Source organism: Mobula hypostoma, chromosome 1 (genome assembly GCF_963921235.1).
Source record: "Mobula hypostoma chromosome 1, sMobHyp1.1, whole genome shotgun sequence".
Classification (NCBI taxonomy): domain Eukaryota; kingdom Metazoa; phylum Chordata; class Chondrichthyes; order Myliobatiformes; family Myliobatidae; genus Mobula; species Mobula hypostoma.
In genome coordinates this window covers 215,002,060-215,019,353 of record NC_086097.1, presented here as the reverse complement: position 1 = coordinate 215,019,353, position 17,294 = coordinate 215,002,060, and the positions used below count along the sequence as shown (strand labels likewise).

General features: G+C 40.9%; 1 protein-coding gene across 1 annotated transcript in view; it reads left to right on the top strand.

The window, feature by feature from the left end:
* Positions 1-16,836, top strand: part of ttpa (tocopherol (alpha) transfer protein) — an 81,613-nt gene extending 64,777 nt beyond the window's left edge. Inside the window, exons 4-5 of the mRNA XM_063041998.1 lie at positions 15,518-15,628; positions 16,490-16,836. Of these exons, the coding sequence (XP_062898068.1) occupies positions 15,518-15,628; positions 16,490-16,663 (285 nt within the window). The 3' untranslated portion in view covers positions 16,664-16,836. The remainder of the gene's footprint in view (positions 1-15,517; positions 15,629-16,489) is intronic.
* The last annotated feature ends 458 nt before the right edge of the window (positions 16,837-17,294 follow it).

Here is a 17,294-nt window from a genome sequence, read left to right as displayed (position 1 = left end):
CGACCTTCGGCCCCTCAGATCCCAGTCCAGTCCGTCCAGTGGTCTACCAGCTCTCTCCACACGTGTCTTCCCTCTTCATCTCTCTTTGACCAAGGACCGCGAAAACAACATCTTTCCAGATTCACAACACAGAGCAACAATCTCTGACTGGCTAACAGGCATACCACAGTCCTGTTATCTCCAGCCATAACCCAAACATTGCTGCTGCAGAGAAACCATTACCTCAGCAGTGAACATTACAGAGAAGTCATTACATTAGCAGTGAAGCCTTACAGCGCGTTACATGTATATTGCAAGAACACCAGGTACAACTATTCTGCTTTTATCACTAAATATAAAATTATTGGTTCCTCAAATGTGAAATTAAAGGCAGCATTAACAGTATATGTTTTAGTTAAACATAGATTAGAAACTGTTAACTTGCTTTGAGTTTTTGGTGTTATGCAATGGAGAAAATGATTGAGGTGTGTGTTCTACTTGAAAGAAGAATCAAATAGTAATGTAATGAGTAAAAAGATCAGGCTTGCTAAAATGATAAAGCATATGCCTCAAGATAGTGTCCTCAGAATGAAGCATTCAAGTCCCTTTTGTGACAACCCCATGCTAAGTGTTTTCTTTGAATAACAAGGTGGCCTACATGAAAGAAGTCATCTCTCTGACACAGTGGTGTCAAGAAAACAACCTCTCCCTCATTGTCGCAAAAACACAGGAGCTGGTTGTGGATTACGGGAGGAATGGAGACGGGCTAACCCCTATTGACATAAATGGACCTGGGGTTGAGAGGGTAAACAGCTTCAAGTTCCTCGGCATCCACATCACTGAGGACTTCATGTGGTCTGTGCACGCCAGTTGTGTGGTGAAAAAGGCACAACAGCGCCTCTTTCACCTCAGATGATTGAGGAAGTTTGGTATGGGCCCCCAAATCCAAAGAACTTTCTACAGGGGCACAATTGAGAGCATCCTGACTGGCTGCATCACTGCCTGGTATGGGAACTGTATCTCCCTAAGTTGTAGGACTCTGCAGAGGGTGGTGTGGACAGCCCAGCGCATCTGTAGTTGTGAACTTCCCATGATTCAGGACATTTACAAGGACAGGTGTGTAAAAAGGGCCCGTAGGATCATTGGGGGCTCAAGTCACCCCAACCACAATCTATTCCAGCTACTACCATCCAGGAAGTGGTACCGCAGCATAAAAGCCAGGACCAACAGGCTCCGGAACAGCTTCTTCCACCAGGCCATCAGACTGATTAACTCACGCTGATTTTAGTGTTTATTACATTGACTGTCTATTTATTATAAATAATTATGAATTACTATGATTGCACATTGTACATATATATGGAGACATGAAGATATTTACTCCTCAGGTACGTGAAGGATGTAAGAAATAAAGTCAATTCAACATTCATCTTCCCAAGCTTAACTCTCAGAAGGAGTAGGCAGGACAAACAACTGAGACAAACTGAGGGCTCCTCAAACAAGGAGGTTTAATGTTTCACTCCTGGAAATACACTCCTGGTAAGGAACTAGAGGTGATCAAAAGTGGGTACGTGGAAAGATTCAGGACAGAACAGGACCACTCTCCTACACAGTGGAGATTACATCTGATATCATCTGGAGGCGACACGTTGATCGGTTATGGAGAGCAGAGTCAATTGTAAGTGAAGGCTGGTATCCAGAGCTGTCAGAACCACTTCCTGCAGATCCAGAGTCAACTCCTACAGCCACCACGGAGGAGGCCCCAAAATCTGAAATTGTTTCACGGCCACAAGAGTAAGAAATCCTCCATAGCGATTAAATCTTTAGACCTGATTTTAAATTTATTTAGTTTAAAATTTACTATCACAAACAAGAGGGAATCTGCAGATGCTGGAAATCAAAGCAATACACATAAAAATACTGGAGGAACTCAGCAGGCCAGGCAACATCTATGGAAAAGAGTACAGTCTACGTTTTGGGCTGAGACCCTTCATCAGGATGAAGTGTCCCGATGAAGGGTCTCAGCCTGAAATATCAACTATTTACTCTTTTCCATAGATGCTGCCTAGCCTGCTAGCTCCTCCAACAATTTGTGTGTATTACATTAAAATTCACTGTGCTGTGGATGTCTCTATATTGTAGTGTTTATGCATGCCTCTGTGTTTGTGTGTATATATATATAGACTAGAGTTGAGATGCATTCTATATTGGATTGGAGTTTATAGCTGAGCAGGGAGCAGTGTAGTGTATTTATTATTTCAGTAATATTTGAGTAATATTGTAAATATATTATTTGATTAAGCATTCTTTGCTTACATAGTTCATTATGTGTTAAATTAAGGAGCACATGAATGGCATTCGTCATTTAGCCTCCTTATCATATGTGAGTGCATCACTAAAGATAAGAAACTAAGTACACATGTCCTGTGTTTTTCTTTCAATTAGTTTTTGGAGTTGCAAAACATAACACCCAGTAATCACTTAACTTGTCTTTCTCAATAACCTGGGGTCTACCCCTCAGGCCTTGGAGACTTATCCTCCTTCGTGCTCTTTATGAGACCCAGCACTATCTCCTCCTTTACTTGGAGATGTTGTGGCATATTAATACTCTCGGCACTAATCTCCGTATCCTCCGTATCCTTCTCCTTGGTGAATGCTTTTATTTTATTTTACAGCATGGGACAGGCCCTTCTGGCTCTTCAAGCAGTGCCAATCAGCTACCCCTGGTTTAACCTTAGCGTAATCATGAGACAATTTACAATGACTGATTAACCTACCAACCAGTGCAGTATGTCTACAGACAATGGGAGAAAACCCATGCGGTCACGGGAAGGATGTACAACCTCCTTACAAAATTTAACCCATGTCACTGGTACTAGAAAGCGTTGTGCTAACCCCTACACTACCATGCTGCCCCACTGGTGTAAAGTAGTCATTAAGGACCACACCCACATCATTTGCATCCAACAAATGTTCTCATCTTTACACTTTACTCTCTCCCTAGTTATCCTCTTGCGCCTAACGTATGTATAAAAACGGCTTGGGATTTTCTTTTATCTTATCTTGCCATCCTTATCCCTCCTTCTGACTGGAACATGCCTGTCCAGTACTCTGTGAAATTGGCCTTTAGACACCTTCCATGTGTCATGTATGGATTTGCCCAAAAATAACTGTTTCCAATTAACTCTCACTAGTTCAATGCTCTTGTAATTTGCCCTGCTCCAATTTAATATTCTCCTACAAAGTTCATACTTATCCTTATTTATAACTATCTCAAACTTAGGGAGTTGTGGTCACTGTTCACCCACTGAAAGGTTGAACATGCGGCAAGGCTCATCGCCTATCACCAGACCCAGTACAGCCCCTCCTCTTGGACAGTCTGCATATTGATGGAGAATTCCTCCTAGGGATAAGGAGTTGTACCGACCAAATTCTGCCTCATCTAAACCACTTGCGCATAGAAGGTCCCAGTTTATGTTAAGGAAGTTGAAAGTAAATTTTGTTATCAAAGTATATCTATATCACTACATATAACCTTGAGATTCATTTTCTTGTGGGCTTACTCATTAACTATATAGAATAATAACCACAACAGAATCAGTGAAAAACCACACAAATGGGGCATTTACCCAGGGTGCAGTGACAAAAAACTGTGCAAATAGAGAAAGAAAAAAATATAATAAATAAATATTGAGAACATGAGATGAAGATTCCATGAACATTAAACAACAATTAACCTCCCTGCACAGGCCTGAAGAGCTCATTACAATCTGATACTCAGTGCCCCAGTGGCTAATGGTGGTGGTGGGGGGGGGGTGGCGGGAAAAGTAGGGGATTATGGATTGTAGTACAATCCTATCAAAGTGATTACACCCTTACTATTTTTGGGTTCTAGCCATATAAAGTCAGTGGATGAGCTCTCCATTATATTATATTCCCTCTGAACACAGGTGTGGTATTGTCGCTGATTAGTAGTGCACCTCTCACACCCCCCCCCCCCCGACTACTCTTTTACCTCCCTCTCTGTCTTTTCTAAAACATCACAACTCTGGGCTATTAATTACCCATTACTGTCCTTCTCTCAACCGTCTGTTATTTCCACAATGTCATAGTTCCATGCTCTAAGTTCATCAACTTTACCCAGAATACTCCAAGCATGAAAATACACACGCTTCAAACTATCCATCCCTTCATATCTATGACTTTGGTCCTGTATGTTTCTACTGTCCCTGACATCTAACTTCCTCTCCATCCCTCCGCTTTCTGACCTGGTGCTTTGGTTCCCGTCCCTCTGCGATACTAGTTTGAACTCTCTCAAGTAGCACTAGTGAATCTCCTTGCCAGGATATTGGTTCTCCTGCAGATTAGATGCAACTAATTCCTCATGTACAGGTCCCCCTGCCCCAGAAACGGTTACAATTATCCAGGAATCTGAAACCCTGTCCCCTGCACCAATTCCTCAGCCATTAATTCATCTGTACTATCATCGTATTCCTGCCCTGACCAGCACATGGCACCGGCAGTAATCCTGAGATGAAAAAATGCTTTCCTGTTCTTATCAGTGCCTTCCTTCTGAAACTCTTGAGTTTCGCACTCACCTACGTCACTTACTCAGCCTCTTCTGACCAAGCCTGTTATACCTTTGGATCCAACTTCTCAAGCCCAAATTCCAGAATCATAATAAATAATAAATGATTCAGCACCCTTGACCTGTGCCTGTTTTTGCCAAAGCCTGACCACGCTAACACTAGCCCACTCCCACAATGGCCCAATGAGAGCAGGAAAGTGAGACTGATTTGATGTCTCTTTCAAAGCTGTCACTTTGATGACTGGCTGAATGACATCTTTTAAAGCATCAACCCACTCTACTCTACTTCCCTCTGTACTGTGTGGCCAGGTTCTGCTCTAACTCCAGCTACAAGTCTGCAGATGACATCGCCATGGTGGGTTGTACCTCATTTAATGATGTCGGAGTACAGGAATGAGATAGGGAATCTATTAACATGGTGTCATGACAATAAATTTTCCCTCAATGTCAACTAAACAAAAGAGCTACTCATTGTCTTCAGAAAGGGTGGCTGTGTATAGACTTCTGTCGACCTAGTGCTGAGGTTGGGTGGATTGAGAGCTTCAATGTTCTAGGTGTGTGCATCCTGATCCAACCATGTTGATATCGCAGCCAAGAAAGCTCACCACTGCCTTTACTTCCTCCAGAGCCTAAAGAAATTTGGCATATCACCGATGAATTTTGCCAATTTTTATCAATCCTCCATAGAAAGCATTCTCCCTGTACGGGAACTGCTCTGCACATGACTGCAAGAAATTGCAGAGTTGTGGCCACAGCGCAGCATATCATGGAAACCAGTCTCCTCTCCATAAGCTCTATTCATGCTTCTTGCTGCCTCACTATCGCAGCCATCATAACCAAAAACCCCACTCACCCCAGAAACTCTCCCTTCTCCCCTTGCCCATCAGGCGAAAGATACAAAAGCCTGAGAGTGTGTGCCACCAGGCTGAAGGACAGCTTCTATCCCACTGTTTTCAGACTCCTGAATGGACTTCTTGCAGGATAAGATGGACTCTTGACCTCACAATTTACCTTGAACTTTATTGTTTACCTGCACTGCACCTGCTGCAGTTTTACCTTGTTCTACCTCAATGGTAGAACAACGGAGGAGGAGAAGATGGCAGCACAATGCAGCTTGCAGTGGCCACTCTGGTGAATGATATCTGTTATCTGTCAAGTAGGGTGCCGTGCACAATCCTGATTTGATGGAGACAGACGTGAGAGCACAGGGGAACATCTGGAGAAACTTCTAAAATGCCTTCTTTGCTGCTGCTGCTACTGTGTGATCCAGAATCTCCGGAGGGAAAGGCCCCGAGTCCTTGGCTTTGCTTGTTGCTTGGCGGCCATGGTGAAGTCGAAGCGCTTGGCAGAGGTTGGTGCTTGGAGAGGCTGTGTCGGAGGGGCTGGTCGAAAGCTCAAAGTTTTCGGACCGATTCAGAGTCAGCTGTGGTCAGGTGCTTCCAATGCATTGGCAGTTGTCGGCGCCTGCAGGTTTATGACAGGGAGAGTTTCTCCCTTTTGCCGCCTGCTATCAGGACTATCAGGAGTTGATCGGAACTTTGAGACTTTTTTTTACCATGCCCATGGTCTGCTCGTTATCAAATTATGGTATTGCTTTGCACTGCTGTAACTATATGTTATAATTATGTGGTCTTGTCAGTGTTAGTCTTTGGTTTGTCCTGTTTTTTTTGTAAACACAAAATAATCTGCAGATGCTGTTGTCAAAGGAACATTCACAATGCGCTGGAGGAACTCAGCAGGTCAGTCAGCATCAGTTGAAAAGATTAGTTGACGTTTCGGGCCGAAACCCTTCGTCAGGACTGAAGGAAGAACTTTGGGGAGAGTTTGAAGAATGCTGGTAGTTGAAAAAAACAGTAATTTGAAAGACAAAGGGGTGGGGGAGGGGAAGCAGGGAGGTGATTGGCAGGATAACAATAGTAGGAGGTGGAACTATGAGGGAGGTGATGTGAAATAGGGATAGAGGAAGGGAGGGGGAGGGAATTACCAGAAGTAATATTTTGTGATATCACTCTGGAGGAACATTGTATCATTTTTAATGCATGCATTTCTAAATGACAATAAACTAGGACTGAGTGTCCTCATAATCTAATCTAATCTAATCAATGCACTGTATAATGATTTGATCTGCATGAACAAGACAAGCTTTTCACTGTACAGTATCTTGCTTATAAACCAAAACCAATCATAATAAACCAATAACAGAATATGGAGCTGGAAGCACAGCTTGAAAAATTGTTAAGGTTGTGACCCAGAGAAAGTTACAATGTATCAGAGGCCTAAAGAGACTAGTGGGGTTTAACGACAGAAATTCATGAGGAGATTTAAGAGAAGTAACGGTGCAGAATTGGCAATGGGGATCATGAACTGGAGCGATCAGCTAGCTGGAAGAGAAACAGTTGGAGGTGACAGCACTCCAGAACTAAAGAACATACCCAAGAATGGTGGACATGAAACATTGGCAGTTAATGAACTAACTGAGCAAGCTAACAACAGGAATTCTGCAGATGCTGGAAATTCAAGCAACATACATCAAAGTTGCTGGTGAACGCAGCAGGCCAAGCAGCATCTGTAGGAAGAGGTGCAGTCGACGTTTCAGGCCGAGACCCTTCGTCAGGACTAACTGAGCAAGCTACTGTGAAGATTGGGGGCGGGGGTGGTCAGGGACAGCATGGGCCTGACTGCGAGTCTGGGAACTTAATTAAAACAGGAAAGGCAAGGAGAGGAATTACTTAAAGTATACAATAAAGTCATCATGCTTTTAAGGTTAAAAAATATTTTGAGTTTAAAAACAATTACCCTTGAACGATAATCACTTTTCAAGAAATAAGAATGGCATCCAATTATCAGAACCATTCTTATATCCGTAATTCCTATGACCAACAGACTCACTTCTGTGGACTCATTGCAACTCATTCTCTGTATTATTTTAATTTGCAAAGTTTGTCTTCTTTTGTATATTGGTGTTAGTCAGTCTTTGTTCATGTATGGATTTTCAATAAAATTCTTCTTTTCCTGTAATTGTCTGCAAGAAAGTGCATGTCAAGGTACTATATGGTAACATATATGTACTTTGATTATAAATTTAATTTGAAATTTTTGAACTTTTAATGCCGGCATGAGGTGAGAGTATGAAAGCAAATTCTGACCTTAACTAGTTCCTTCATCATAGCTGCCATGTAAAAGGTTCACCAGATATACAGTTAATCGTCACAGTAATTTTTTAAAAGATATTGTTAAAATAGAACTTTTCAACATAAAGCAGGAAAAAGGCATCACTTTAGTAACCTATGTGATCATGTTATGAAAACAGATTTATTTCTCTTTTATAAACTTAGCATCACTTGATTCATTGGATCAATACCAGCTGGTTTTCAAATGATTTGAACATAAACGAAGCCATCATTGAAGCTTTATATTGAAAAGACTTACTGGGAGAAATAGGACCTGTATTTTGTGCTGAAATAAAGCCAAAAGCTGAATTTTTGATATACAATAACTGCTGATCTTGTGGGCCCCATTTGGTGCATCTAGCCCATGCCCATAAGAGACAAATAATTGGAAACAAGCACCTTTAGGGCACAGTGTGTGACTGAGCAGGAGCAAATGGGAAGAACAGAGGCTTAAAACTGATCTGAACAAAGGGCAAGGCACAAATGCTGTGACATTCTCATATTCTAATTTAAAGAGATTTATTCAAGAGAAGTGTTTCAAGTCATCCATTGTTAATATGTGGAACATGTTGTTTGTCATATTGGAAGATCTTTAGAAATGCTGTTTTAATATCGCTACAGTAAATAAAGAGGGAGAAGGACTGGAAATGTTACAGTCTATTTTGGAGTCCTGAGCATTTTGCTGTTTAATGATAAGCAAGATCCAAATTCAAACAATGCTGGTCAATTTTAACTCCAGAAGCTATGGCACCGGATATTGGGGGGATGGGATTTCCAGTCTGTGTGTGTCATCAGATTCTCATTGGAGCTCTGGCTGGTTGGTGAGAGCATTCACTCAAAATGGGCAGAAGCTTCATGAATATGCGGAAGGGATACCATGTGGGCATGAGTGATTCCTACCACATTACCCCGATTGTGATCTTCTCCAAAGAACTTGGGACGTATACGGATATAATTCAAGTGTTTTGAATGTAATCATGCAAATGTGCTTGTAGCATTTTCTTTTCATGCTGTATGAATTTCATGTGCATGAATTCTCAAATCATTTTTTTCATATTCAGTGTGAAAGAAGTTTTGAAAACCTTCTAGCTTTTGGACAATGGGTGACCATTTGAAAATCCTTTGTCTGGAGAAAGATTAATAGGAAGACTGGAAGGATGCTGTTGAAGGAGCATCATCTAGCAGGAGGTATGCATTTATCTCAGCAGAGGAGCAGATAGGGAGATAGATTGATTTTAAGAAGGCATTTGATAATGTACTCCGTGCAAGGCTTATTGAGAAAGTAAGGAGGCATGGGATCCAAGGGGACATTACTTTGTGGATCCAGAACTGGCTTGCCCACAGGAGGCAAAGAGTGGTCATATTCTGCATGGAGGCCGGTGACCAGTGGTGTGCCTCAGGGATCTGTTCTGGGACCCTTACTCTTTGCGATTTTTAGAAATGACCTCAATGAGGAAGTGGAGGGATGGGTTAGTAAATTTGCTGATGACACAAAGGTTGGGGGTGTTGTGGATAGTGTGGAGGGCTGTCAGAGGTTAAAACGGGACATTGATAGGATGCATAACTGGGCTGAGAAGTGGCAGATGGAGTTCAACCCAGATAAGTGTGAAGTGGTTCATTTTGGTAGGTCAAATATGATGACAGGATATAGTATTAATGGTAAGACTCTTGGCAATGTGGAGGATCAGAGGGATCTTGGGTCCAAGTCCATAGGACACTCAAAGCTGCTATGCAGGTTGACTCTGTGGGAAGGCATACAGTGCATAGGCCTTCAATCATGGGATAAAGTTTAAGAGCTGAGAGGTAATGTTGCAGCTATATAGGACCTGGTCAGATCCCACTTGGAGGACTGTGCTCAATTCTGGTCGCCTCACTACAGGAACGATGTGGAAACCATACAAATAGTGCAGAGGAGATTTACAAGGATATTGCCTGGATTGGGGAGTGTGCCTTAGGAGAATAGGTTGAGTGAACTTGGCCTTTTCTCCTTGGAGCGACAGAGGATTGAGAGGTGACCTGATAGAGGTGTACAAGATCATGAGAGGCATTGATCATGTGGATAGTCAAAGGCTTTTTCTCAGGGCTGAAATAGCTAGCATGAGAGGGCATAGTTTTAAGGTGCTTGGAAGTAGGTACAGAGGAGATGTCATGGGTAGAGAGTGGTGAGTGTGTGGAATAGGCTGCTGGCAGTGATGGTGGAGGTGGAAACAATAGGGCCTTTTAAGATACTCCTGGATGGATACGTGGATCTTAGAAAAATCGAGGGCTATGGGTAAGCCTAGGTAGTTCTAAGGTCAGGACATGTTTGGCACAGCTTTGTATTGTGCTGTAGGTTCTCTATGTTTCTATGTTTCATATTTAAAATGGCTGCCTGATTTTTCTGGAAGCGCCAGAGTAGACCACACTTTATCAGAGAAGCAATGTCAAGTTATCTCTGTAGAATGTGATCAACATTTAATCTCCTGCACAAGCAAGACATTTGTTGGAAACACTGCAGACTTGATCTTTTATTTTTAACTCCAACTCCTTTTGTCACCAGAAGAGCTCATCATTGTTATAAAGCATCTAAATAATGCGTGAAACCCTTTTATCATCCAAAAAATGCTAGAACGTTATGTGCGAATAGGTTAGTCTGTAAAAGTATCATGTTGAGATGGTGAGATAAATTTGCTGAAAACCAAACAGAAGAACATAGGAGCAGGAGCCAACCTCCTGCCATCCCCACCATTCATGAGATCATGCCTTAAGTCCTCTCCTGTGTCAATCCACATTATCCTCAATTCCTAGATATTTAAAATAAATGTTTACTTCCTCTTTATACATCTCCACAACTCCAGTCTTCATGATGCTCCAGGACAGTTAATTCCAGCTGCAAGAAGGAATTCCCATATGCCTCAGTTCAAAATGGTGAGCCCCTTATCTGATTACTATACAATCAGTGGCCACTTTATTAGATACAGGAGATCTTCTACTGCTGTAGCCTATCTACTGCTTAGTTCAATGTGTTCTGAGTTCAGAGATGTTCTTCTGCACACCACTGTTGTCACGCATGGTTACTTGAGTTACTCTCAGCTTGAATCAGTCTGGCCATCTTCCTTTGACCTCTCTCTAATTAACAATGCATTTTTGCCCACAGAACCGCTGCTCACTGGATATTTTCTGTTTCTTGCACCATTCTCTGTAAACTTTAAAGACTGTTGTGCATGAACATCCCAGGTGATCAGCATTTTCTGTGATACTCAAAGTACCCCATCTGGCACCAAACATCATTCCACGGTCAATATCACTTAGATCAAATTTCTTCCCCACTGTGATGTTTGAACTGAATAACAGTTGAACTTCTTGAGCATGTCTGCATGCTTTTATGCAATGAGCTACTGCTATATGATTGGATGATTAGATATTTGCATTAACTAGCAGGTGCGCAGGAGTATCTAATAAAGTGGCCACTGTGTGTATTTTCCCATTTGAGACTTTCACTAATGGAAACTGCTTGACCTCTATCCTGTCATGCCCCCTAAGTTTTCCCTCACTATCAAACTCTTCCTCTTGGATTAGCCTTCTTTGCAATCTCACTGCAGGATCCTGAAAAAATCCCAGTCTTTTGGCCTTCCACTAGACTTTGCTACCTCGTAAGATCTAGCCTTAGACTTCATAGTTTGCTTGATCTCTCTTGTTCCTCTGGATGAGGTGGAGGTCAATTTGAAAAACCTTGCAATATTGTAAAAGAGGTGATAAATAATCAGCAGTACATTTTCCATATCTCCTGACGCTATTTTCCATTTGATTTCAATATGTTAATGATTAAGGCACTACAATCAAGGTGGTGCCAATAAATGGAGCTCCGATTGGGTTCATCAAATATTCCCATTTAGGACTACAGTACTACAGCTGAAATCCACAGTCACAGCCATGGGTACTTTAGTAAGCAATATCATTTTATGATGTTTAGAAAATTGACTGATATTCAAAATCAGTGGGCCCTGAATGGCAGACTCATGTTGCGAGTGCAGTTCCCATTTCAGAAAAAAGGCAAGTAGGTCTGCAGGTATGATTGAAACATAGAGTCCTTAGACCCCCACTGCTGACTATCCTATTGGTGAATGCACTCTATGCAAAATAAAATTGATAACTCAGAACAAGTTTGCAGTACCAGAGGGACATTAGGGACTGTTGTGTACTTTGCTTCACTGAAACATGGCTCAAGCCCACCATTTCAGATGCAGCACTGCAGCCCAAAGGCTTCACCATACACCACAAGGACAGGACAGTAGGACTTTTTAAGGATAGTGCAACTGGAGTATGCTTCATGATTTACTCATCGTGATGCACAGATGTTTCTCACTCCCACTCTTCCAGGCTAGAGTATTTATTTTAGCTGAGGGAGTTTTCTGCTCTCATCCTGGTAATAGTGTACCTTCCAGCTCTGGCCAATGTCAGGCTGGCACTGGAGAAGCTGAGCACCATGATCAGCAGTCACATAACAGTGCACCCTGAAGCCTTCACTATCATTCTGAGGGATTTCAACCAGGCCAATTCGCAGAAATTTCTGAACAACTTTCACCAACATATCACCTGTGGAACCAAAGGAGCCAACACACTTGACCACTATTGTACTACCATCAAAAACACCTACCATGCCATCCCACATCCAGACTTTGGAAAGTCCAATCATCTGGCTGTACTTCTACTCCTGATGTACAGGCAGAGACTAAAGACTACAGCACTAATTGTGAGGACCAAGAAGGTATGGTCAAGGGAGGCTGAGGACTGCTTACTAGAGTGCTTTAAGTTGGTGGACTGGACAATATTCAGGAATTCATCTTTGAATCTAAATAAATACACCACTCTTGTCACGGACTTCATCAAGACCTGTGTGGGTGAATGTGTGCCTTTGAGAACATTCCGGATATACCCAAGGATGAACCAGGAGATCAGTAGTCTGCTGAGATGGCATTCAAGACTGGTGCTCTAGACTATACATCGATATATGACCTACAGGTCACTATTTTAAGGCTGAAACAAGCATTCCATTTGAGGTTAGAGACAGAATTGGATGTACTTCAGCTCTGGCAGGGTTTGCAGGACATTATTTTCTATAAACGCGAAGGCGAAACTTAACATCATGAATGGCTGTGATAATTCATTCCCAGATGAGCTAAAGACCATTCTATGCATGCTTTGAAGTGGAGAATAAAACTACACCTGGTGCAAATCCCCGCAGCATCTGGTGACCCTGTGATCCCTGAGTTGAAGGCTGACGTCCGAACATCTTTCAAGCTGGTGAACCCTTGCAAGTCATCAGGCTCTGATTGTTACCTGGTAGGATCCAACCAACTGGCAAGGACATCTTCAGTCTCTCACTGCTGCAGTCGGAGGTTCCACCTGTTTCAAAAGGGCAACAATCATACCAGTACCAGAGAAGAGCAGAGGGTGAGATACCTCAATGACTGCCACACCTTTGCACTCTCATCTACTGTGGTGAAGTGCACCACAGAGGGGTTGAGAGGTTGGTCATGGCCAGAATCAACTCCTGCCTAAGCAAGGACCGGGACCCACTGCAATTTACCTATCACCACAATAGGTCTATAGCGGATGCAATCTCACTGCCTCACTTCTTTTTTCCTTTCTTTTTTCACTTTTAATTTAATTTAATTTTTAATGTATATTTCTTATTGTATTTTATGTTTTTATTGTTATGTATTGTACTGTACTGCTGCTGCAAAAGAACAAATTTCACAACATATGCCAGTGATATTAAACCTGATTCTGATTCTAATTCTACTAATGGGAAATTTTGGAACTATGTTTTCAAATGGAAAGCATTTGAAATGTCCTGGTTAAAGTTGCATTTCTACTGTTATGCTGTTGGGCATTTTATTTTAGCAATTTTCTGCAAACACAGTGTGTTCTGTCAGTTAAGCTTCATAGACTAGTGTTTTGACTTCAGCTGAGATAAGGAACATTTGCTCAGCCTGGGAATGTTGTTCAGCCAGTCGGGGGTGGGGGTGTGAAACGCCATGGAACATTCGAGAAAGCTGGGCGAGATCATATTTCTGAAGGACAGTAGTCTGGTTTGGGGGTCTTTCACTAGGAGGTACAGAGAAGAGCACAAGGGAAGATGCTTGGCGGATCCCACCCGAGGGGAGAACCTACTGCAAGGAGTGTTTTGTGCAGATGAATGTTTCCAGGAGGAAGTGATAATACTTCTGAGTTAGCCAATATGTTCATGATGTTCTAAGAGGGAAGTTTGACCTGTGGCTGGTGATGAAGATTGAGCGCTGTGAGTAAAACGATACACCCAACTACTACAGAAACGAGCTCCAACGTTTATGTGCACTTTTAGACTAGTTTAACTGTAATGGGCCCTTTTTCTGTCAAATGTTAAAGTTGAAATATTGGTAAATATATTTCCACTGTAATTTCATTGATTTCCGTTGTAATGATCTGTTATTTCCTGCCGAGCGATAATTTTGCATGGGGCAATATTTACAACAGCATTCACCACAGTTTTCAATCACTCATCAGAATATTCCAACTTTCCTGTTTGGTCGAATCTGAACCATACAGACCCCGGACGTGTGTTGTTTATTGAAAGTGGCCTTCTCACTGTTACCCATGTGATGCACGTGGCAGTTCAGTTAGCCAAGGAGCCGAGTTTGTTACGAGGCCCGGTGAGAGAGTTACACATCTATAATTACTGAGTAGAATCACATGTCAATGAATCAATGGAGATTAATTGTGGCAATATTTATTTCTTGCTCAGGCCCTCTTAACGAAGTGCTTCCTTAATTATTGTAAATATTGTGTTTCTGAAGCAGATTTTGCAAAACCTGCATAACCACCCGCCATTCAGTAGCCTTTCCTAGTCTGAAAGTGTCAAATTGTAGCACATCCAGCAAAGGGTAGTTTATGCTTAGGTATTTCCCTGACTGGAGGTCTGTGACTGGTGTTCAAGGAAGGATCAGTACTGGGAACCTCTCTGTGATATATTTAAATAATTTGGACAAGATGTAGCTGGGCAAGTTTGCAAAAGGCACAAAAATTGTTGGAGGTTGAGGGAGATGGTCAAAGAATACAGCAGGAACTAGACTGTTAGAAATATGACTGGAGAAATGGCTGATGGAGTATAATCTAGACACGTGTGAGGAACTGCACTTTGGGAGATCAATGCAAGAGGAGAATATATATTTTTATGATTATTATTATTTCTCTTTTCTTTCTTTCTTTTTGCACAGTTTATTGTCTTTTGCACATTGGTTGCCCACCCTGTTGGTGAGGTCATTCATTGAATCTATTATGGCTATTGGACTTAATGAGTATGCCCACAAGAAAATGAATCTCAGGGCTGTATATGGTGACATATATACAGTTTGATAATAAATTTACTTTGAACTTTGATTCCACCCTGCTGTTCAGATGAAGCTGAGCCTTTGGTTCTGAGAGACTACACTAAGTATGGACCCCAGTTCTAGAATTATCATACTCATACACTCTCCCTGTAATAGTTAAGTATCAGATCTCATGGATAAGATGTGGTCAGACAGGGTTTGAAAGAATATGAAACAGCAGCTAGAAAAAGTCACAAATATCGGTCTAGTGGAAAATAAACTAGTACTTTTTAGTTTTTGCCTGGTCTTTATTCATTTCTAAGCAAGGGTGTGTCTGCTCAAAGCATCTTGATAACTGGTGGATCTTAAGAAGGCTGTATTTTATTGAAATGTAGATATGCTAAAATATGAAGTATAATGAAGGCCACTTTTTTTATTATTATTCCTAGGACTCCTTTCCTCTGAAGGTCCGAGGCATTCACATGATCAATGAGCCAGTGCTATTTCATCCAGTCTTTGCTATAATTACAAAATTCTTTTCAGAAAAAATCAAGGGACGTGTGAGTAAACTTGCACACTTCTTTTTAGTTCCAGAGAGAGTAATTATTCTCAGTTCAGTTATTCTAACAACAATAATAAAACTTAATTTTAGTTGAAACATAATCACATCAATAGCATCCTTTAGAAGCCCATTCTTTGCTTGGGAATGTTGTCATTGGGACAAAGCATTGAATGATTATTTCACTTATCAGCATGAATATTTCTCATTTAAATGAACAGCAAATTAATTGGTTTTAAAGTTTAAAACCTTAGATGTCTGTATTTTAACTATTATGTTTCAAACTGATGAATAGATGCTTCACAGATTTCAGTGTTAATATTAAAGACAGAATGATTATAACAGTCTTGACATGATCTGTGTATAATCTGACAAAACCAAAATGCAGAAAATGTCAATTATCTGAAACAATCAAAATACAAATTGTAGAAAATACTCATCAGCTCAGACAGAATGAATGGACAGTTTATGTCTCTTCAAAGATCAAAGTTCTTTAAAGAACTTTGTGCAATCTGCTGTATTATGGATCCTGTTCCACCCAAGTGGTCTACTGGGGGAAATTTCAGAGGCATTTCACAGACGTTCAGAAATATTTTAAACCCCTGCAAGTTTAACATCTGCCAAAGCTGGAGGCGAAACTTTGCCGATTGTCAAAGTTTTAGTGAATTTTCTCAGGTAGAGCTCTTCCAGTGTCCCAATAGAGATCCTTCCATCCTAATAATATCAAATCCATTGTCTTTATTAGTTATTTATATTTTTGTTTAGTTCACACAGAAAATATACTTTATGAGTACTTTTAAAATGTGAAAAAGTGTAAATAAGGATTCCCTGATTTCAATTAAATCCATTGTGCTTATTTCAGATTCACATGCATGGAAATAATTATGAGTCCAGTCTTAGAAGGTACTTTCCAGTCCAGATTCTTCCACCTGAATATGGCGGCCAAGGACCTCCTTATGAAGAACTCTGTCAGGAATGGACCAATTTTGTGCTGCATTCTGAGAAAGAACTTCTTGAGCTCTCACTTGTTACTTGATGCCATATGCCAGTGACTAGAATCTGAAAAACAGTGGTTTTTCATGGTGTTAAGTCAACGTAATCCAAGTGCCGAAAAAAGATGAAATCTTACAGAACAAATCTATATCTACTAATGCACTGCAATGTATTATAAGTATGATTCTTTATAGAGATATTAAATATTGAATAAAATTGATAGTTTATTTGGGATTGCAGATGATTGGGTATTTAGTTTTTTACTGTATATTTTTTGTTTCCAAAATGTTTGTTTAAATTTCAGAACTTTTAGGAACTGAAGCCTTTTTAGCTAGATTTCTACAAATTTGTTCATGAAGTTAACTTATCTACACTTTTTGGAGTACAGAGCCTTAATCCAAGTTCAAAGTTCAAAGTACATATGCTATATGTAACCTTGAGATTCATCTCCTTACAGGCAGCCACAAAACAAAGAAACCCAATAGAGCCCATTTAAAAAAATGTCGAACATCCAATGTGTGAAAAAAAGAACAAGTCAGGCAATCAATAAAAAGTAAGCAAATAACATTCAGAACTAAAGTTCACGAACCACAGATGTTCAGCAAGGATTTCCACTCTAATTTTAACTGCTACAGGGATTATTTGACCATAAGGGCTTTAAAAAAAAAGTGATG